Consider the following 22268-nt stretch of genomic DNA (forward strand, 5'->3'; position numbering starts at 1 on the left):
ATAGGGATCATTGTGCGCAGCTGTCTTGAGCACGTATGAAGGAGGATATAAATCAAGAGTAGTGACGAACAGATGAGAGGGAGATAGAGTCTCTGTTAACATAACGGCGATTTGAAGATGATGACATAAATCCTATTCCGATTGTATTGCTTTCCATACTACGTCACGTACGTGAAATGGTTTATTGTAAGCTCATTTACAATGGAGTGATGGTGTTCTCAATTTTAGAACCGTGATAAGGTGCATGGTGAAAGTAAAATATGAAATGGTTTACATAAAGTCAAGCCGAGTTCAGTAAAACCGTCCAATTTAGACGACGAAACTTTCCGTTTGACATGAGTCAGATGGAATGTAATATATATTATGAACGTAACTAGATACATGTGAAGAATCTTCTTTCCATTCCACATGAACTACATAAAGTAGAATATGTGTATGCACATGACCTAAAATAACCACTTACATAGACGCTAATGTATACGGTTGTGCAGAGATGATGATGTATTTTCTGCAGTAAATGACCACTAATGGATTGCAGCTATTCCATATAAAAGATTAGGAGGAAGCCACGTAAATAGACGGAGTTATTAGAGATGTTTTACTGTGCAGAGTTAAACAAGTGGTGTAAATTAGAACGTGTACCAATAAGTGTTGTATTCCATCTAATTACTACTGTAAGTCCATCTGAAGGAATTGAAAAGCAAGAAGGTGAAGAAAGCAAGGATTACCTAATTTGAGGGAACGACCAAGTAATTTCCATTGCTATTATTCTAATAAATCGAGTTTCCCAATTACACCTCAACCCTTAAATACTAAACCGTAAACTCTAATTAATAAATCTTAAACCCAAATATAAATCATAAATCCAAATATAAAACCAAAACCCAAATAAAATGGAAAAAAAATAAATAACATAGTACATATCAAAAATATTATGATATATCTATAATTACATGAAAGAAGTTAATGCTGACCCCAAACATACTCCTTCACATTCTAAATGCTTAACCAATGTTAACCCCATTTTTTTATAAACTAAACCCAAATTTTTAAAGGCCTGTAAAATGCATTACCATTCTACATGAGGGCATATAGAATAGAAATGACAAAAATGTATTTGCAATGTAAAGATCATCTTAACATATTTTTCAAATGCTAATATAGTCATGCCTTCATGGAAGGTGGTAATGCTTGTCCCAATGCCAACTCTAATCGTACATAAACTAAACCCTATCAACTATCACTAAATCCTACATAAAAATATAAACCCTAATCCAATGTCAACTCCAATGTTCCATAAATTAAACCATATCCACTAATCACTAAACCCTATATGGAAATATAAACCCTAATCCAATGTCAAATCCAATCTTTCATAAACTAAACCCCCAAGTATATGCATTTCCATACTACATGAGCTATAGAATATAAAATGTTACAAACGATATAGCACAGTACATATATATATTGTTCAAATTTTGAAGTGTCTATGATTGTAGGGATAGAGGTAATGCTTACACCAAATTTAGATTGTTGTGGGGAAAGAAACGAAGATTAACGGTATTAGAAAAAAGAGGTGGAAGAGACAACATCATTTATGTATCATTCCCATTCAACATCACATTGTATTTTGTTTTATTTGATGTCATAATAAATATTATTCTATTTACGTTCAATATATTATTTCTCTTTACAAAATCATATACAGACTAATATAAACCACATATAAACACTCTTCCAATTCATCCATGACAAACCTAAAGAACAAAATGAAAATGAAGACACATGTTAGTTTATAAGTTTGAAGGAAATGGCATCATATGAGATATGCTACTAGTATATGCATTACTTTATGCTTAAGTTAAATGTTTAGTTGTGTCAATTCCAAATAGCCTATGCAAGTAAAGAAGTAACATGTGCAACTAGAATTGAACCATCTGATATAATATATAATTTATAGATATGGAATGTAACAGTTGGTCTGATGGAATGAAAAGCGAATAGTATATTACTTCTGATATGATTCTTCAGAAATAGCAGAGGAATGGAATGACACATAACGAGTCTGTAAAACTAAATTTTCCATTTCAAATAGCACATGCTCCATAAGATATTCCATTTCACACAGAACTAAACTTGTTTTATCGCAAAAGAGACTTTTCATTCCAAAATCACTATCCCCCCTTCGTAGTGAGAAAATTTTAACCCTAAATCAATTGTTTTACCTCAGTTTACCAGATCGGGTATGCAACAGAAACAATAAGCTAGATTTATCAACTTAGAATACAGTAGGCCCGAATCTATTCCAACTAGGAGAGCTAACATAGAAATAATAGAATCTATGGCACAAACAGAGAACTTACATAGAAATAATAGAATCTATGGCACAATGATACAGCGTTGTGAAAGATCTGAGAAAGCAGATACTCTGTGAAGTTGGAGATGCCGGCGGTGTTAGTCCTCTCCGCCGAAACTGTCGCGCAAAACCGAACCACGGACGTCCGTAAAGCCGAAGTCGATTAAAAGGGAAGACGACGAAGATGAAAGGTTGATTGCTGTGAGAAGGGAGCCGTATGAGGAGATAAGCACCAGGGTCCTTTGGAATTCCTGAAACAACCGATGAAGAAAGGGAGAAGGAGAAGACACGATTCACTTTGGGCAATAATTTTTTTTATTTTTTTATTTATCTTGTAGCAGGTTACCCGGTTAATTGGAAAGGGCATCATAGTATTATTATGTATATATGACGCCGTCTATACATCCGTTAGGTAAAAACGTTAGTGTGTGAATTACTCTTTTTTTCATAGCTATAGCCCCCAATTTCCCTAATTTTAACATAAGATCAGAAACCTATTTATTAATTAGTCCATTGACTGAACAAAATTTTGTTGATATATTAAAAAGTTGCTCTGCTACAGCAAGTAAAACTGTAAAAAAATGTGTTTTGTAAAACATAAATAGACAGTTGTGACAGTTCGTACGGTGGCCCTTTGATTGGAATCTGAGGGAAGTTCGCGGTTTGACCAAACGCTGAAGTTGGGTTAAAACCGCGTCTGCGTTTTAAAATTCTCCTATGCGCGTGGAAAGTCCTGACGAATCCCAAAGTTAGTTGAATTTGCCTCCACGCAACAAATCTCTGATTAGAAATTACATTTCCGCCGTCATCGTCGTCGTCGTCGTTCACAGATGTCTTCCTGAGTCGTAGGGGAGAGATCGGTTAATTTCGCCTCGCGCTCATTCATCCTCGCCGCCCCCCGCATCGGAGAAAGTCATGAACACGCCGCCGAGTCCTCGCGTCGCGCCTTTTGTACAGACGGAGATTAACTGGGACAAGTACGTTTCCCTCTTTCCCCGTATAAATCGATCCGAAATTGTGTAATTGTCTCGATCCAGATTCTCTCGTGTGATTGCTGGATTTGCTTAGAAACGAATATCGCAATAACATTTGGTGAAAAATGCAATCGAGAAGCTCTATTTCAGATTCTTCACCTATTCATTCACATACAAAGAAGTTGTTAGTAGAACAAATCATTAGTTCTTATTCCATCCGTTTCGATTTAATTGTAGTCGTAGGAAAAAACATTCGTTTCAAAATAAGTGTTTTCGATGCAAAATTTATTAATAAGATTCTCCGCTTCATCTTTCTATTGATTGAAATATGGTTAGGTGTATACGACAATTAAATATTGGTGCTGTTCCATTTACTTTCAGGCTTGACAAGAAGAGGTTTTACGTGGTTGGAGCTGGACTCTTCACTGGCGTTACAGTAGCTCTCTACCCTGTCTCTGTTGTCAAAACACGCCTTCAAGTCGCTTCCAAAGACGTTGCTGAGAGAAGCGCTTTCTCTGTGGTCAAAGGGATTCTCAAGAACGACGGTGTTCCTGGTCTCTACCGAGGCTTCGGCACTGTTATCACAGGTGCAGTACCTGCGAGGATCATATTCCTAACTGCTCTGGAGACCACGAAGATCTCGGCTTTTAAGTTGGTTGCGCCTTTCGAGTTTAGTGAACCTACGCAAGCTGCTATTGCTAATGGCATGGCGGGGATGACCGCGTCTCTTTTCTCGCAGGCCGTGTTTGTTCCTATTGATGTTGTAAGTATTGGGACACCCCACAAGTACTGCTTTTGTGGTAAATGTTAAAGCTAATGTTTTTATGTTTTGCTGCAGGTTAGCCAGAAGTTGATGGTGCAAGGATACTCAGGTCATGCTACGTATACTGGTGGTATTGATGTTGCCACGAAAATCATCAAGTCGTATGGCGTGAGGGGGTTATACAGAGGGTTTGGTCTCTCTGTTATGACTTATTCTCCTTCGAGTGCGGCTTGGTGGGCCAGCTATGGATCAAGCCAGCGTGTTATCTGGAGGTTAGACACTAACTTTGTAGTATATTGATGATGGTTTTCATTTTAGTTTGACTGCAAGAAGTTGGTTTTCGATTTGCTACAAAAGCTACTTGTTTAACTGATCCAATATCTGCTACTGTTTGTGCAGACTCTTAGGCTATGGTAGTGACTCAGAGGCTACTGTTCCTCCTAGCCAGTCAAAAATAGTTCTTGTCCAGGCTTTGGGAGGAATCATCGCCGGTGCAACAGCCTCCTCAATCACAACGCCATTGGATACAATCAAAACGCGGCTACAGGTACCAACTATTCACATTCATAATCAAAAACATCTTTCATGTTGAACAAGCTCTGTGGGTTTCAATTAGAGAACTGCGGGTACATTACATATGTGGGAACTAGAATAATCAAACTGTAAATCTATATTCAGGTAATGGGACACCAAGAAAACAGACCTTCAGCGAAACAAGTGGTGAAGGATCTGATCGCACAAGATGGGTGGAAAGGATTCTATAGGGGTTTGGGTCCAAGATTCTTCAGCATGTCCGCTTGGGGAACGTCCATGATATTGACTTACGAATATCTAAGTAATATACCTTTCCTTTATACCCAAGTATATCATTCGAGATTCTTCTTTTGACAATGCTTACTGCTGCTTCTCTGACATATTCATTCTTGCTTGAATTTTTTTCCAGAGCGTCTGTGTGCAGTAGAAGATTAGAGAAAGCCTCACTACTGTTCGTTGGTTCTTCTCCTTAAGACTAACTCGAATAGTACGCATAAACCCGATTCAATTCTCGGTTATTTGGGAGCTTCCGTGTTCGACAATCGGACCATTCTTTCAGTCTGAGTTCCGTTATTGTAATCATTCTTTCAACTCTGCGTATTTGAGTTCTTTCTTACAGCAGAAGAAATTCTAGATCATGGTCTTCTGCTTTGAGTTAAGAAGCTTCACAACTTTGAATATAGCACTATAATAATAAAATCCCATTTGCGAACAGTTTCAACCAAATATTATAATAATCATTAACATAGTATGTGTGTGTGTGTGGCTGTGTTGTCATACCATCCAAAACTGAGTCTCGTTTTGCTTATAATTGCTTCTCGTTTACACCACCGTCGTCACAATCGTTATCATTATCAAGCACATTTTACCATAACCATTCTTTTGCTGCTACATCGTCCTGATTCATGAGTTATCAATTACTACATTCGTTCTGGAAAATAAGACGTTTAGAGCATTTCACATAGATTAAAAAACAATAAATACATTTTCTTTCTAAGCATTTGTGATTAATGTTTTCTTTATTTATACACCTAGAATGATCGGAATATTTGTTTTTCTTTTTTTTTAGTAGTTGCACTTAATTATTTTGCATATTTCTTCTTAACTGTTCACATTCTTTGAAAAATGAATGTAATTTACTAGAAACCATTGCACTTAATATGATTCGAACATGGAGACAAAATTAATTTCTTTGCAAAACAAAAGTTTTAGAGTGAAACCAAAACTAATTCTTTTGCAAAACAATTTTTTTGGAATTGAGCCAAAACTATTTCTTTGGTTTTCTATTTGTGCTTTTGAAACAACAAAAAAAGCTTAAAAATAAAAAGAAGTTACCAAAAATATTTTTATTTTTTTTTTTTGGTAAAAAAAAAAGGTGTTTTCACTTCTTTGCCGGGAACCCAAGCAATGTAAATAGTCCCTCCCAGCACGAATCGAACCCGGGTGGCGGAAGTTACAGCCGCAACCCCTTTACCAAAAATATTTGTCTTTACCAAAAAAACGTTTAAGTAAGTCATCCTCAATATCAAATGCAAATTAACTGAATTAATTTTTTATAGAAAATATCATTAATGATATTACACAAAATCTTTCTTGGTGGAACAAAGAAAAAATTCAAAATGTCATACTTTCCAGAACGGATGTAGTATCATTAATGTTGTTTTTTTAATAAAAATTAACTCATTTAATTTGCAATTGATATGTAGGATGACTTTCTAAAACAAAAGCAAATCAGAATAGAATCAAATATATAAGAATGCATAATTAATATTAAACTAAAAATTATACACGGCATCACCTACGTGCATGTACTCTCGTTTATAATTGTTACGTGAATTATGCAATAATCATAGACACGAGTCCACGACGTGCATCGACGAGCGGTCCACAACCACAACGTAAGGATTACGGTACACGTCGTTAGGATTACGCTTCAACTTTTATCAAAAAAATGTTTTTTAATTATATATGTTTAGAATGAATGAGAATATGTTTGACAAATTAAAAATTACGGGAAATTTATGATTCGAATCTAAATCAAACCAATAAAGAATTATTGATTATGTACCTTTTCGTTGACAATTTTGATTTATGTCCCTGTACTTGTTACACTACACTTGTACATTATGAATATATACGAACTTTAACTCAAATGGAAGTTAAAATGTTGAACAATTTAAGATGGCACGCCACCATATATATCGCCACACTCGCCCCACATGCAGTCATGCACTATTCCTTCGTTACATAGCAAAGTAAAGCAGAGCATTTATCAAGTTGTCAGTTTACATTTTCATTTTAATTGTTTTTAGTTGTGTACTTGTGTTATAAGACTGAAACCTTCTTTTGCAACCTAAATACAGTCATTACATTGAAGTCAACAAATTTTTTTTATTGTTCAGCTTCTTAGAGCTACGTTCATTTGATTAGCGCAAACGTTTGTAATTCTAAACAAAATACACTTACATACGAATTAATTTGGTAGCAAATGTAGTTCAACTTTTCAATGCATTATATTAAATGCTTCACGGCCCTTCACCGTTTTAATTTTCAACAATAAGTTTCTAAATATTAAAACCCAAATTAAACTGAAACAACAATTCAAATCTGAAATTAAATGACGGAAAAATTAAATGAAACCAAATTTTGTACTAGCCTTGATTAATTTTACAAGTTAATAATATACTGAAATTTAATTTCAGTTTAGAAAACTAAAAATTGTGATTTAACACTAAACTACAATGGATTAAACACACATACATACATTCACCCTTGAAATCTGATAATTAACCTTTTTTGTCAACTAGGAAATAAAATTTCTCAGATTCTCTTCTAATTGTTCTTGATATCATAACATATTAGCTTAATAATTATCTATAAATAATTTATGATAATACCAATATAGTTGACAAAAAAAAACTTAATCACCAAGATTATTACAAAACCGAACTTTAAGGTCATCAAAAGACGGAACAGGAACTTTACAACCCTATCGCTTTTATGACTGGGACACTACGAAACGAGTCTTAATCCAACACGTGTCGAATAGATCTGTATAAATCACAGACACCAGTTTCATTCAATCTATAGTTTCAAAATCTCAAAAAATAAAAACAAAACACATCTAAAATCCACCGACGCGATCCGATCTCATCTCTCTCCCCTTTGAACCATGGTTGACCCGGCGAACACCGTCGGACTCCCGGTGAACCCGACGCCGCTGCTGAAAGACGAGCTCGACATCGTCATTCCCACCATCCGAAACCTCGATTTCCTCGAGATGTGGAGGCCGTTTCTTCAGCCGTACCATCTGATCATCGTCCAGGACGGAGATCCAACGAAGAAGATTCACGTTCCCGAAGGCTACGACTACGAGCTCTACAACAGGAACGACATTAACCGAATCCTCGGACCTAAAGCCTCTTGCATCTCGTTTAAGGACTCTGCTTGTAGGTGCTTTGGGTACATGATGTCTAAGAAGAAGTATATCTTCACCATTGATGATGATTGCTTTGTAAGTTTTCGACTCTTTTTTGGTGTAGATCTTAAAGTAATTAATTTACTAATGTTGACGGATCTTAGGTTTAGTCGATGGCCCTTGTCTGATTAGTTAGGTTGATTGTGCAATTCATTGTTTTATTGCAATGTAGCTACTAGCCAGTTGGTTAATTGGGTTAACGAATTATTGATTTATTTTTATATATTTTATATTTATATTAGATATTTTAGTGTTTTTGTTTAATTGTTAAATCATTTTAATGAATTATAAAATTTAGATATACAAAAAGAAAGAAATTAGACCAGTTTTTGGATTTGATTTAAGATATCTAGATTAATTTATATTGTTTTAAACGGATTTAAATTGTTTTTAACCGATATAGAACGGTTTAAACCGATTTAATCGCATAAATTTGCGCCAAGCTGTCTAGACCAATATTTTTAGAACATTGTTAGTGTATCCCATTGATAAATCTTCATCTGTTTCCAATTGTATTACCAAACATGATCTCTGATGAGTTGACTACATTGCTGTCGATATGATCTCTGTGTCTGAAACTTTTTACTTTCTCACACTGTTTTTTTTTTGTCTTTTTTTTTGAGGTCTTGTGGAGAATTAATGGCTAGAGATGTAGTTGTTTGCCACTTGTCTCGTTCATGCATTTTCATTGATGTGTGTGTATTGTATTATAGGTTGCTAAGGACCCATCAGGGAAAGCAGTGAACGCACTTGAGCAACACATCAAGAACCTTCTCTGTCCATCGACTCCTTTGTTCTTCAACACCTTGTACGATCCTTACCGCGAAGGAGCTGACTTCGTCCGTGGATACCCTTTCAGTCTACGTGAAGGTGTAACCACTGCTGTTTCCCATGGTCTCTGGCTCAACATCCCTGACTACGATGCTCCCACCCAACTCGTCAAGCCTAAGGAGAGGAACACTAGGTATGTGGATGCTGTCATGACCATCCCAAAGGGAACACTCTTCCCAATGTGCGGTATGAACTTGGCTTTCGACCGTGACTTGATTGGACCAGCTATGTACTTTGGTCTCATGGGTGATGGTCAGCCTATTGGTCGCTACGACGATATGTGGGCTGGTTGGTGCATCAAGGTAACTAACTCACTACTAGAACTCAAACCATCTTAATGAATGTTAATGAAGCACATGATCTTTTTGTAATAGGTGATCTGTGACCACTTGGGCTTGGGAGTGAAGACCGGTTTGCCATACATTTACCACAGCAAAGCGAGCAACCCGTTTGTGAACCTGAAGAAGGAATACAAGGGAATCTTCTGGCAGGAGGAGATTATTCCTTTCTTCCAGAACGCAAAGCTATCTAAGGAAGCAACCACTGTTCAGCAGTGCTACATTGAGCTCTCAAAGATGGTCAAGGAGAAGCTGAGTTCCTTAGACCCGTACTTTGACAAGCTTGCAGATGCCATGGTGACATGGATTGAAGCTTGGGATGAGCTTAACCCAACAGCTGCTGCTGCAGCTAATGGCAAAGCTTGAGCAAACTAAAGAAACCGCCACAGTTTTGGTTACTTATTTCTTTAGCTCAAGTTATCTTTTACGTTTCAGTTTCGGATTTAAGAACTCACTTATGAGTAGTTGACACTTATCATTATCATTGCCTTCTCATGTCCACTAAGTTTATTTATAAACCAGTGGTGGATTTTATGTTTTCTTTGTTTCATTAATAAAAGGCTTTTCCCATTACAGATAGTCTCCTATTTATTTAACCAGAGAAATTTTATAATTGAGATATGTTTATTTCTAATGTGTTCCTCTTTTTTTATAGAAATTTTCTTATTAAGCATTTTTTTAATATATCCAAATTTTATTTAAAACTAACATTTTTTGTTCATGAAATTTGAAAATTAGTTTATTAATTTTAGTTTTTGCGATATTTTCACAAAGTTATGATATTATTTAAATTAGATATTTTAGATTATCATGTAATTAAAAATGTGTCTATATGTATTAAAGTTGTATTTCTCTAAATATATATTTATTTAATATAATTTTAAAAAGTAAAAGAATTGAGGAACGATTTTGAAGATATATTTTATCATAATTATAAAATGCAACTGAAATATAAAATATATATTTTTAGAAACAAATGTTTTTTATATAACAATACCGTGGGCATGTTTAGGGTTTCTTTCAAAACGTTTGCCTCCCTATTTATAGTTTTACCACTCCTTGGGAAAGAGCAAAGAGAGTAGACAGACATTTAGGGTTTGGAGACAGTCATGATGGTCACATGCAGCAAAAAGAAGAAATTGAAGAAGTGTAGAAAGAGTAACTCTGATGAAATCCCTCAACACGGAGATTATCAGGAGATTGCCTGCGAAATCGGTAGCTAGGTTTCTTCTAGTATCCAAGTCATGGGCAAATCTCATCACCAATAGAGATTTCATCAAATCATTCGAGACCAGGTCTTGTTCGTCTCAGCCTCGTCTCCTAGTCTGTTTCATTGGTCGAACGAAACCATGCAAACGCCAATATTGCTACTTCTTCTCGTCGTCTTCGTCATCAACGACTTTTCTGTCACGTGTTAAATGTCCCCGTGAAGATCCTGAATGCTTTCCCTGCCTTCCTCATTATGCTAACGGCTTGATAAGGCTTGGATATGGCGAAAAGAAACTCATATGTAACCCTAGCACCGGTAAGTCCATAGATTTACCAAAGGTCAAAAACATCATGAGCGTCTCCAAAAGTTTGTTCGGGTATGATCCAGTTAATGATGAGTACAAAATATTATGCATGACGAAAAAATCGCCTGACGGTATTATAAACCCCATTCACGATATGAATATCAAGTACTCACATTGGGAGCTGATGAACAGTCTTCATGGAGAACAATAGAATGTAGCATTCCACACCGTTATTGCTGTAACGCTTATGTGTGCATAGATGGTGTTGTTTACTTTGTTGCTAAAACAGGCGCTGAGTACTTGTGCTTGATGAAATTCGATTTGAGGTATGAAAAGTGGGATCTTCTTACTAGGTTATCCTCAGACATGTCACGTCTAGGTGAAGATTGCACTCTGATAAACTATGAGGGGAAAGTAGCCATAACCACTACTAATACCACCGGAGATACCTTTAATGTGTGGGTTATAGATCAGGCTGCCCGAGAACCTGGATGGTTGAAGAAAAGTTTTAGTATTGAATCTTGGAAATTTTTATCTAAGTTAAGCATATATGGCTCTACTCACACGGGTGAGTTTATTTTGGCACCAAGGTACTATTCGCATGACTTTAGTGGTATACTTTACAATCCCAACACAAATGGTTTGAGGAAAATTAAGGTTGACGTAAAGGGAAGCGATGAGTTCAAGCATGGTCGGCGTATGAGAACAATGGTTTTTTGGGAGTACTTTCAGAGTATTAGGCTGTTGTAGGAGAGACAGTTTTCATAGTTTGCGTTTATTAGACTTTTTCTGAATATGTTATACTCTTTTTTTAATTCCATAAACTAGTTTGATTCGTCTGCCTGCTAGTCTCCTAAATCTCGAGTTTTTATATATAGTTTTATATAAACATACAATATATATTCTATGAACATTATTCGATACTTTATACTGTTTAGTGCTTTTCTTAAATAATTTATGTTTATTTAAATAAACTGTAGTAATATGTTTTTAACATTAACTGTAGCAATATGTTATAGTAGTAAAAAAACATTTTGTAGTAATTTGTAATACTGCTTCAATGAAAATAGAACTTGAGAAGTACATGAGCCAATAAAACAACAACCACAGTTCATATGTTAACGGTTTCATAAGCATCGATCATGGTCAAAATTAAGATTTCATAAGTAATCCCACTACTGGTCGAGAAAAGTTTGGTCGGATATGATTCAGTTAATGATCAGTATAAATATTATACATTACGAAATTCTATTTGAGGTGTGAAACTTTTTTTTCTTTGTCACGGCGAGGTATGACATTAAGACATACCAAGTGGACCAGTTGGCTCATTAATAAACTACGAGGGTAGAGTAGCCGTATCCTTTCAACTTTAACACACACTACATTTAAAGTGTGATGGATCATGGGTGGTTGAAGAAGTTTTGGTATTGAACATTGTAAGAGTTACCATCATTTGCTGATGGCTGAGAAAAAAAAAGTTTCAAAAAAAAAAAACATTGTAAGAGTTCACTTTAGCACCATCTTATAGACATATAAGAGGTTATACTCAAGCGGGTGAGTTATTTTGGCACCAAGGTTTTGTTCTCCTGGCTATACTCTTGTCCTTTTTTAACAATCCCAACAACACGAATGGTTTTAGAACCATTAAAGTTGAACTAAGCAAAGACAATGAGTTCAAGCGTTGGTGTTTAAGGAGAGTATTTGTTTTTCCGGATTATGTAGTGTTAGCTAGGTTGAACAAAATGTTTGCGTTGATTAAAATTTACTCGAAATAATATATCTTTTATCTTGGCTGCTTTGTCTCCTATCTAGACTATTAAAATTTTCATCTTTTAAACTTCATCTGTCTATGAAATATTATTTGAAAAGATAAATATATGTTACGTTTTGTGATGACTAGAAAATAAACACCAACATATAAAGTAGTAGCATAAAACTCTCGTGGTAATAATGTCTGGAATACACTCAAAGTCTCTATAACACCAAACTATTCACAAACAAAAACATTTTTGCTTCTTAATAAAACTTCCGAAAAACATACAAATACAATTAAAAAAACCTTACATGTTTGCTATCGTTGTGACAAAAGGCACCAATCTTCTGTAATCTCTTCTTCCCAGAGCACAGCTATCAAGAACTCGTCCCAATATCAGCCTTGTGTTCTGCAAAGCCACATCTCTCGGAGGTATCCCTGATTCTCCTGCAGCCGCTCCGAGAGGAAAAGCTTGCGACATTGTTGCCGCCATCATTGTGTACTGGAGAGGTCCGCTTCGAGCTTTGAATGAAGTCTGAGGTACAAGCGTTTTCTCATGATCAGCCCCGTTCTCAAAGTAACCGGAATCCTGAGGATGGCTACCGCCTTGCACCGGGCTACAGCTTTGAAGAAGAGCTTCGAGAACGCTTAACGCTTCCCAGCACAGAGTGCTTTCAACTAGCTGCGAGACGATGGTGTACATGTGGGGACTCTGTGAAGCATCCATGGGAGTGTGTTGGAGCAAAGCCTTGAGCATAAGTAGGATGACTCGTTGGTAGTCCACTGGTCCTTTCTTTAGCAGTCTCAACAAGTGGCCGAAAGCTAAAGCTGAGTGTTTAGGGAACCATTTGTTGCACAGCAGAGGAGAGACGCACGCGAGGAGATTATCAACTCGTTTAATCTCGCCTCGAGAATAAGCAACAAAAACTGTAGCCAGTTCATCTAGTGACTTCGCCCGGCACCAGGTAGCGATGTTAGCCGCTACGGAACATGCCTTTTGGTACTGCTGCTGGAGCGGTAACGCTGAAGCCATGACTTGGTCTTGGCTAAGCTGCAAGCAAAGCCAAGGGAGTAGACCTGTGATGTGCATTAAGAGTCTCGTCTCGGTGTCGCCGAATATAGAATCACATGAAGGCACTGTGATCCTTGATAGGACCTCGATGGAGAACTCGTGGCTAACAGTAGACATCAGTCCTTTAAGGACGAGAGGTTGCACGCCTTCGAACTTGGGCAGAGTTCCACTTGACGGTGGCATCTCGTACCCTCTAGACTCTGTTCTTTGGAAGTCTCCCAAGTCATTAGTGTTGAACTCGTCCCGGGGCATACTCGACAAGAGAACGTTCTCAGTTGTTTTGTCACGGAACGATAGACGGTCGATAATACGTGAGAAGAGCTCGAGGACCTGGCAGTAGACATGGATGAAGTCTGTGTGCATCATGGCTACACAGCCCCAGAAGAGTTGTGGGTAGAGTATGACTTTCTCTGGCTCCATGTTCTCTACCATGACCTGTAGCGTCAGGAGGATTTCCATTATAAAACCCAAAACTGGAGGAATGGGATTGCTAAGACATCGGTGAAGACAGCGTAGAAGTGCGACACATGCATCACTTGTCACGCTTGGACGTAGCGCACGGTATATTTGGTGTGACCGACACGCTAGATGTCTTGAAGTGCATTCCATAGCCCATTTGAGAGCTTCGGTTCCCCAAGTTTCCCGAAGATCTCCTTGAAAGAATATAGCATCGACCATGCTTTGAACAAGCGCAGATAAAAGAGCAGCACTAGGAAGATCTGTTCTCACTACCGTTGGATCTTCATTCTCCCACATCATGCTCCCTCGTTTTGATTGCACATACTTGATTAAACTCACGACCTGTTGTTTGTTCTCTCCATCGCTGTTTTCCACCTCGTATAGCTCCAAGTGGCGACCCGCAAGCGAGTACAGTAAATTCACAAGCAAATGTTGGCAATGCTCTAGCACAATGTCTTCAGAACTATCCATCGAAACAAAAGTGACATGGAAAAGCAACGGCAAATGTTCCCTGAAGTCTTCATCATTCTCATATGCGATCTCTGCAAGTAGAATCAGAGCTATATCGGCATGTGTGAGTGAGTGCTGTTGATGTCCCTGCAAGGCTGATTGGAGTTCCTTTGCATTGACACCGTGCATTGCCATCCCAGAATGCAACAAATCTTCCCCAGAATTTGGTGTATCAATGAGATAATCTCCACTATCACGTGACATATGGCGACTCCTCACAGTTCCTGTTGAACTCCTAACTCCCATTAACGGTCCTGATGAATTCACCAGTGACGGTAGGAGCTGACCAGAACGACCAGTAGCTACGGGAACAATGTTCAACTCAGGAGGCATTGGACTTAAAGGTCCAGAAGCACTTCTCCCACCCACGCCTCCTGTTCTCCAGCTTAGGCTTCCACTTGTATTCCTAAGGGGACCATCAAGGGATCCTCGGACAAGAAGTGGTGACATGTGTGGCTGATTGTCTGCAACTGAAGCAACTTGAGGTGCTGTGGCAGGTCCCTGAGAGAACTCGAGCACAAAATTTCCACTGGAATCACCCCGGTTTACACCATAACCAATGGGTTCTATACTGTCTTCCAGCATCCGTTGTGAAAGTTGGTAAACCAGGTGATCAATAGTACGCTGAGGACATATACGCGCGAGGTACAAACTTACACGTTTAGCAACTGAGAAATATGTAGCAAACGCACCAGTTATTTCGGCAGATGCATTTGAATCACAGTCCTCAATGCCCTTTGTGATCAAAAAATCCAATACAGGGCTAATGTTTCTGGGCTTACTAGCAATAGTACTCCAAAGTTTTTCGATTTCATCAGGGAACTGATCCCCATGTCGCCATGTGACATAGTACAGACTTTTTAGTAATCTTTCACTCCAACCCGAATCCTTGAGTTTCCAGAAATTAAGATTCTCAATCCATGGAGCCATGCATGTCAAGACCTGATGCTGAGCAATTATATCAACAGCATCAAGCTGACGCTGCATAATTTCTTCACAAAGGAGCTGGCTTAACTCGGGATGATCCTTGGCGAGCTTGCAGGAGAGCTTGTACTGGAACTGTTGATAAGAATCCGGAAGATTACCTACAACCGCTGCTCTATAGCCTCCTGAACCTTCTATACCGTCTTCAGCCCACTCACGCATTGAAAGTGTCTCAAGCATTTGAAGAGCATCATCACGAATTTGTCTAGATGGATCGACTACCTTGTACAGAATTAGACTCAAGAGCCTCTGGATTTCACATTTTGGTATTTCTTGTCGCATGTAGACCTCAGCCAACACACTGAAGTACCCATCAGCTATAGCCGCATCAGAGTAGTAACACTAGAAAAAGTACAGCTGTATTAGTTCATCTAGTTTTAAAAGAGTCCAATCAAACCATCGTTGCATGATATATCAGACATTTTATCTAGTACTTACCACACAAAAATTAATGAACACAGCTTCCATACATTCAGTTAGAGAGAACTTTACCTGATCAATGCAGGCAGGGAAGAGATCCAAGTTTGTTAGTAGAAGATTCTTCAAAGCCAATTTGGCCAAAGCGACACGTTGATGACCACCTATATGCCTATCACGGCCTGTAGTCCCTCGTCCACCTTCTCCTGCGTATTTGGAGTACGATGGAGTTCTCGGATCAGCAGGCGAGTAACCAAAAGGGACCCTGGGAGCAGGCTCGATGAACAAACTATTTATCCAAGATATCACACGGCCACTCATTTTCCTTGCATTGTCATCAAAACAAGGTCCATACAGAAGGGAAGCCATTGCGTTCAACGAGGCCCACTGGATGGCTTCAATTTGCTCATTCAGTTCCTTGTCAAAAGAAATCTTGTCTATCGAATCTTTCGACCGGTTATGCTGCGAGGTCTTATAGCGCTCAACTTCCCGGCGATAATCACTAACAACATCCTGTCCCCACGTACTTCCTGTATCATCAGACCAAGAAAGGAGCAGATCGAATAGACGTTTCCTACTTCTAACATCAAATTTCTCTGATTTTGAATCAACAAATTCAGGGGCAAGGAATCTTAGAACAGACGCAAGTGCATAGCGCAGAGGCTGCATTTCCTGAAAGCTTTCAGGAGGTGCCGACAATATGTGTCTTGTTGAATCGTCAATGAACCTCAGATAATGGAGGCGGAAAACTGGTTTACGAGCAAGCATTCCAGGCCAGACATTCTCAGACACTGTTCGATATATATTAGCAACATGAACACGGAGGTCCTCTCTTCGACCTCCTTTTTGGATCTGCATTCATTTCACAAGCATACATTTTTTAACACCTGTAGCAGCCCTTACTGAGACAATACTGAATACTTCCGTTCCCTCAACTCTAATTCAAGATGAAGGGATTACCACAAGCAACTAAACCAACCTAAGGAAATCATTTTGCTTAGCTAGTTTTAGTTCATTCAGCCAAATTACAAACTTCCAATACCCATACCTTCCACTTTGGCTTCGTCTCCGTCTCTAATGAAATGTCGTCCATGAAAGATGCTAGCTCGCTAAACATGATTTCACATGCTTCCAGATGCGAGCGCCCGAGGGCCATAGTTGCAGCATGCTACATGAGAGCAAATATAAAGAAAACATTGTTGAAAATTTTACCTAGGAGAAAAGATTCAACGAAAACCACAGAGAGCGAACAAGACAAGTAAGTTTTAAATAGTGACAAAACAACCCATTTCAAATTTTAAACGCAAGGACAAAAAACACTTACGTTGTGAGTCTCTGACCCAAATCTTAGATAAGGGAAAATAAGGTGGTACATCTCTCTGGTTGACGCAATGCTACCCGCATCTTTTCCATCAGGTGGACACGAACACACAAACATAGCATACAGAAGCCATTGATCCAGTTTGTTATCAGTATCTTGTGACTGACTAGCCTTTCCGCCTAACTCAATCGGTGTAATATAGGCGAGGCGGTGCATAATTTCAGACCTAAGATGAGAAGGGAACCTTAGTTTTCGTCATGTCTATTGATAATAGCAAAAGAGGTATGTCAATAAAATGAAACAAACAGGTTTTATGCGAAAAGCAATAGTGCTTTGCATAAATACTGTCACTAATGTTTTCCTTTCATAGGAGAAAACTCTTAAAATTCCCACACCAAAGTAAAATTTTATCTGCATGTTAAACTAGGACATATCATTGTTTTTTGAGGCCTGTTTTCACGAAGCTTACTCTAGCACTTATAGACTTTACCTGTTTTGAATGATTTAGGTGACAGTTGACGGTCAGAGAAGGTATCAAAAAAACTCCATACAGGAGACAAGAAAACACACTACGGATGATGTAGTTCAAAAAGAGACTAGTAGAAACACACAGAAGATAATTCAGCTAAGAAATATACTTACTTGGCTTCTTGAACAGAGCGTGGGCAGAGCTCAGCAGCATATTTAACAAGCTCGCTGAGACACCGACCCCATCTGTTCTTATCAGGGCTCTCAAATATTATGGATTGAAGAGTCACATCGGGAGGAATCGCATCGGAATCTCGCCTCAAATCAAATGGACGGGCAGAATCCCAGTAGCAGCTTTGAACTATATCATCCTATTATATGAAAAAAGAGAGGATACAATCTCAAATTTCCATAGAGCCATAACATAATATACCATAGCCCGCCTAAAGACTAAAAATGTAAAGCCTCTTAAAGAGTGAGATATACACAGAAGATACTTACCCCATGTTCTTCCAAAACATCGATCATGTATATGGGTTCAGCTTCAAATTTCATAACATGGTCTGGGTGCTCTTGAATCATGAGATCTCGAATATCATTTCTCAATGCACGTACACATCGCAACAATTCTAGGGCAGTATGCCGAATCTGGCTATCGACTGAGCTAAGAAAATGTAGGCCAACAGCATCAATATCAGCGGCACGAAACTCAATTGCATCTGCTGCTTGATGAAAAGATAATTTCTTGAACCTATCATTTCCCTTGTCCGTTTTCTTTTCCTCTTCAGCCTCAGAATCTTGCCTGTCGTCTACTAAACAAGCCCTCCAGAAACGCATGAGTTCCAACAAGCGTCCTAGTGATGTTTGAATGAGGAGTGGGAACTCATCAGGAAGCTTTAAGATGAAGTTCGCCATCCCTCTCATAACTGCAAAACGGCGGTGAGGAAGGTATCTAACAATCCGGTTCAGGACTTGCACTGCTTCCTCTCGAACTCCAGGATCAATACTTATACCATGCTGAGGTATTATTTCCGTGATCTTATCACTCCGTCCAACTTCCTCTATCAGATAAGGTATGCATTTCAGCACAGATCGGAAGAGAGATCCTTGAGACTTTTCTTTATTAATAGCATCTGCATATGTTTTGAAGGTTAGCAATAAATGTTTTCAGGAGGAAGTATTAGCCAGAGAATCCCAGCTAGAAATGAGAAAAAGCAAACACACAAGATTTGCAGTAAGCTTTTTGCTAAAAGTTTACCTATTGTAGTCCTAGATGATGTTAGAAGAGCTTGACTATAGGTCCTGTGGCAGGATCTCAAAATTGACTCAATTGCTGCTTTCACCTTTGGTATGTAATGGCCAATTCCGTGGCCTGTTAAGGAACATTAAGACAAGTTACGTGTACGAAAATACGAGTTTATTGAGACCAACTAACGACCTAATTCAGGTTAACAGGTTACCGTTGAATATTTCCAAGCCAACATACTGGCTTGAAGGTGACATAACGAGGGCAAGCAAAGCACGAATACCAATTATCTTTGCTTCACTTGGACTATCTTGCTTTAACAGTTCTAGCAACATGTGATTCATGGCGAAGTCAAGGTTATGATCAGCTATGGTCACACAAAACTCCACGAGTTTATCTTGTTGGACATCCTGAGTGAGCATTCCTTTTCTCAGAACTGTTAACAGTTGTGATGTCACGCTATCCAAGTAATCCCATATACGATTTGGTGGCTGGGTAGCAGCATAGACACTCAAATAGAACCTCAACACCCGGTGAAGACAATCAAGTGCCATATAACGATGGTTCTTATCCTGCAAAATGTGAAGTATGTAGTATAATGAGTGAAACCAAGACATAGATACTACCAAGAACAGGCTTGGTAGTAATTACAACTGCATCAGGGTGTGTGGACATGAAAATTGCTCTCGTGCATTCTTACTTAATTTAAATTCTGAGTGCAGGCAAACTTACTCTCAGAAGCTTGTACAATTGTTCCATGTGAGAGCTTAAATTATGATGAAATATAAGAGGGTCTCCGAGACAGAGAAGAAGAGTCACAAGCGGATAGCCAACCTATTTGCCAATTGTACGTATTAAGGACTGCATTCACAAGGAAAACATGATAAACTGATATAAAATCAAATACGTACACCAAGATGCTTGCTCTGTTTCTCCATCCAATGAATTAGCTGCACTCTGATGCGTCCAACAGCCTCATACCAAAGTGTCAGCGCAGGCTCTGCAACTGAAGGAGGCCACTGGCTTTTGCCACCATCGGAAAGTGGCGCCAGGATGTTAGAAAGCATATTGCAAAGCGCATGATGAAGCTCACTTTTACGCTTGTGGGGAGCACGGTTAAGAGGGTTTGCTTTAGCTACAAAGGAGGCAGACGCATTTAGCCCACCCTCACTCTTAACCTGGAAATAAACATAATGTCACGTTCGCTTCCTGAACCTGCATTTCCTAGAAAACAGAAACATACCCCAAGCTTTAGGTATCGCATCCCATTAATGATGCTGAGAGTTTCACTTCTTGCAACACTTGTGTCAATCCGGCGGGTATTGAGTTCCATGAAAAACCGTTCAGTGACAGAGCTGAATCTGTTAGTGAAAAATCACATTAATAAAGGATTAGAATGGTCGAGGTTCCAACTTTTTTTCATTTATACTTTAGCATGCTTGGAGGACCGTTAACAACTAACATTACAAAATGAAATACCTAATACGGGATAGTGCACCCAAGAGCTGAGCAACCAAGTCAAGAAGAAGACCCCTCAAATCGACCAGCGATGGGTACTCTACTTGGCTAACAACCCTGCAACAGAGGAGCACCCAGAACTTAACCAAATTAGCTTTTCTTGTGTCAATCATATAAATTTTAGCAGGTCGAGATTCTGAAACCACTACCTGTCAGCGTTAATTAGCCAATCAAAAACAAAATTCTCAAGTCCAGACCATAGCTTCTCTGCCATTCACGCAAAAAAAAAAATTCGTTTAGCAACACGCATTACACACATTTTGTTAGAAATAAACAGAAAAGGAGAAACTAACAAACCGGTGAGCCCTTCCTGCGGGCAACACTCCACAAAGCGAATACAAGCTGAGCAGAAGATGCACTCAACAGCCAGCTGATTCAAGTAACGTAACAAACCATATATCAGAAGAAAAAAAATGAAAACCGAATTTGATAAACTGAATAATCAAAAACCAATGGATAATAGCGTTCTTAAAGAGAAGTAAGAGTACTAAGAAACAGAGAGTTACGAAAACTCGAGAAATTTTTGTCTTGTGAAAGGTCAAAAGAGAATACCTTTCTTTGGAAAGTCGATGCATTATTTGCACCTTTAGGTGATTCACTGCAAGGCAGATAAAAATCCACAAAAAAAAAAAAATAGAAACATTAATAATAGTCCAGAGATCAACGATTCAAGCTAAAAATAATGCAAGAAGAAGATCAAAATGGAACATTGGAATGTATTAGAGATAATCCCACATTGAATTTGGGACATTAACTAATATATAAAGGATTAGGTCAATCCACTAATTACTAATTGGTTTTAAGTTGGAATCCCAAGAAACTTATCATGGCCAGATTCCGAATAAGTAATCCCACATCAGGAATTCAATGTGACATTAACTAATATATAAAGAGTTATGGACAATCCACTAATTGCCAATTGATTTTAAGTTGGAAGCGCATAATTAAACATGAATCTAGCAGAATGAGATGTACACACACCTTTCCCTCCATTTGAGAAGAGCTTCTAAAAGAGGGACAGGAGTGTGACGCGCAATCATAGCCAATGAATCGAGGACCTGCTCATAAGCAGGATCTGACGGGCGAAGGTACTGTCCATCCTGCAAACATATCACCACCAACCAATAAGATATGGAAGGAAGCTTATTGAGAAAGGGAGGAAACGAACCTGAGCTTGAGCTGTCTCGATTCGGCGTCTAGCGAGAGGGAGGAACCGCTGAAGCAGCGCTTCTACTATCAATTTCGCCGCACTCCCGGACTTCATCACTTTTCAACAATGAGTAGATCTGAATCAAATTGAATCTCTCAGTATCACAAAGAAGAGGAGCACAAATCAAGAAACCATTCTAGGGGGACTTGTTAGTTCGATCCAGCGCGCAAAAGAATCGCTTAGCTGATCGATGAGCTGCTTCGTTCCTTTCTTCTTTTTTTGGAAAAATCATTTATTTCTAACGACAACAACAACACCTGGGATCAAATAAAACAAGTTCTTTAAATTAGGAAATATTTAATCAGTCTTTCGATCTTTAATTTGTCTTATAACTATCAGACTTAATTTACCAATTATGAAAACTCCTGATTATTATCGGATGTGGGATTCTATTTAATATTTTTTTATTGTTTGTAATAACATAATTAAAAAATAATAATAATATTTAAAAAATGTTAGACAGTAATTGAACATGAAAATTTTTCTAAGATATTTTTTTTTTAAGTTTTGCACAAAAATAGT

At 38.3% G+C, this 22268-nt stretch overlaps 3 protein-coding genes across 3 annotated transcripts; 2 read left to right on the plus strand and 1 right to left on the minus strand.

The window, feature by feature from the left end:
• The first annotated feature begins 3053 nt into the window (after positions 1-3053).
• Positions 3054-5345, plus strand: LOC103850997 (solute carrier family 25 member 44). The gene is made up of 6 exons (XM_009127813.3): positions 3054-3333; positions 3712-4093; positions 4169-4365; positions 4493-4640; positions 4772-4928; positions 5037-5345. Exons 1-6 carry the CDS (start codon positions 3272-3274, stop codon positions 5060-5062), a joined length of 972 nt encoding a protein of 323 aa, XP_009126061.1. The 5' UTR covers positions 3054-3271; the 3' UTR covers positions 5063-5345.
• A 2358-nt stretch (positions 5346-7703) lies between these two features.
• LOC103850998 (UDP-arabinopyranose mutase 2) lies at positions 7704-9849 on the plus strand. The gene is made up of 3 exons (XM_018656977.2): positions 7704-8141; positions 8819-9238; positions 9311-9849. Exons 1-3 carry the CDS (start codon positions 7800-7802, stop codon positions 9638-9640), a joined length of 1092 nt encoding a protein of 363 aa, XP_018512493.2. The 5' UTR covers positions 7704-7799; the 3' UTR covers positions 9641-9849.
• Positions 9850-12692: 2843 nt separating this feature from the next.
• Positions 12693-22217, minus strand: LOC103850999 (protein furry homolog). Its single transcript, XM_009127815.3, has 17 exons — positions 21705-22217; positions 21518-21636; positions 21089-21134; positions 20834-20906; positions 20686-20743; positions 20498-20593; positions 20262-20379; positions 19930-20196; positions 19751-19852; positions 19233-19590; positions 19031-19144; positions 18274-18905; positions 17947-18143; positions 17308-17530; positions 17032-17151; positions 16059-16835; positions 12693-15908 (listed from the first exon to the last, which is right to left on the minus strand). Exons 1-17 carry the CDS (start codon positions 21798-21800, stop codon positions 12849-12851), a joined length of 6456 nt encoding a protein of 2151 aa, XP_009126063.1. The 5' UTR covers positions 21801-22217; the 3' UTR covers positions 12693-12848.
• Between the last annotated feature and the right edge of the window lie 51 nt (positions 22218-22268).

Source organism: Brassica rapa, chromosome A02 (assembly GCF_000309985.2).
Source record: "Brassica rapa cultivar Chiifu-401-42 chromosome A02, CAAS_Brap_v3.01, whole genome shotgun sequence".
Lineage (NCBI taxonomy): Eukaryota > Viridiplantae > Streptophyta > Magnoliopsida > Brassicales > Brassicaceae > Brassica > Brassica rapa.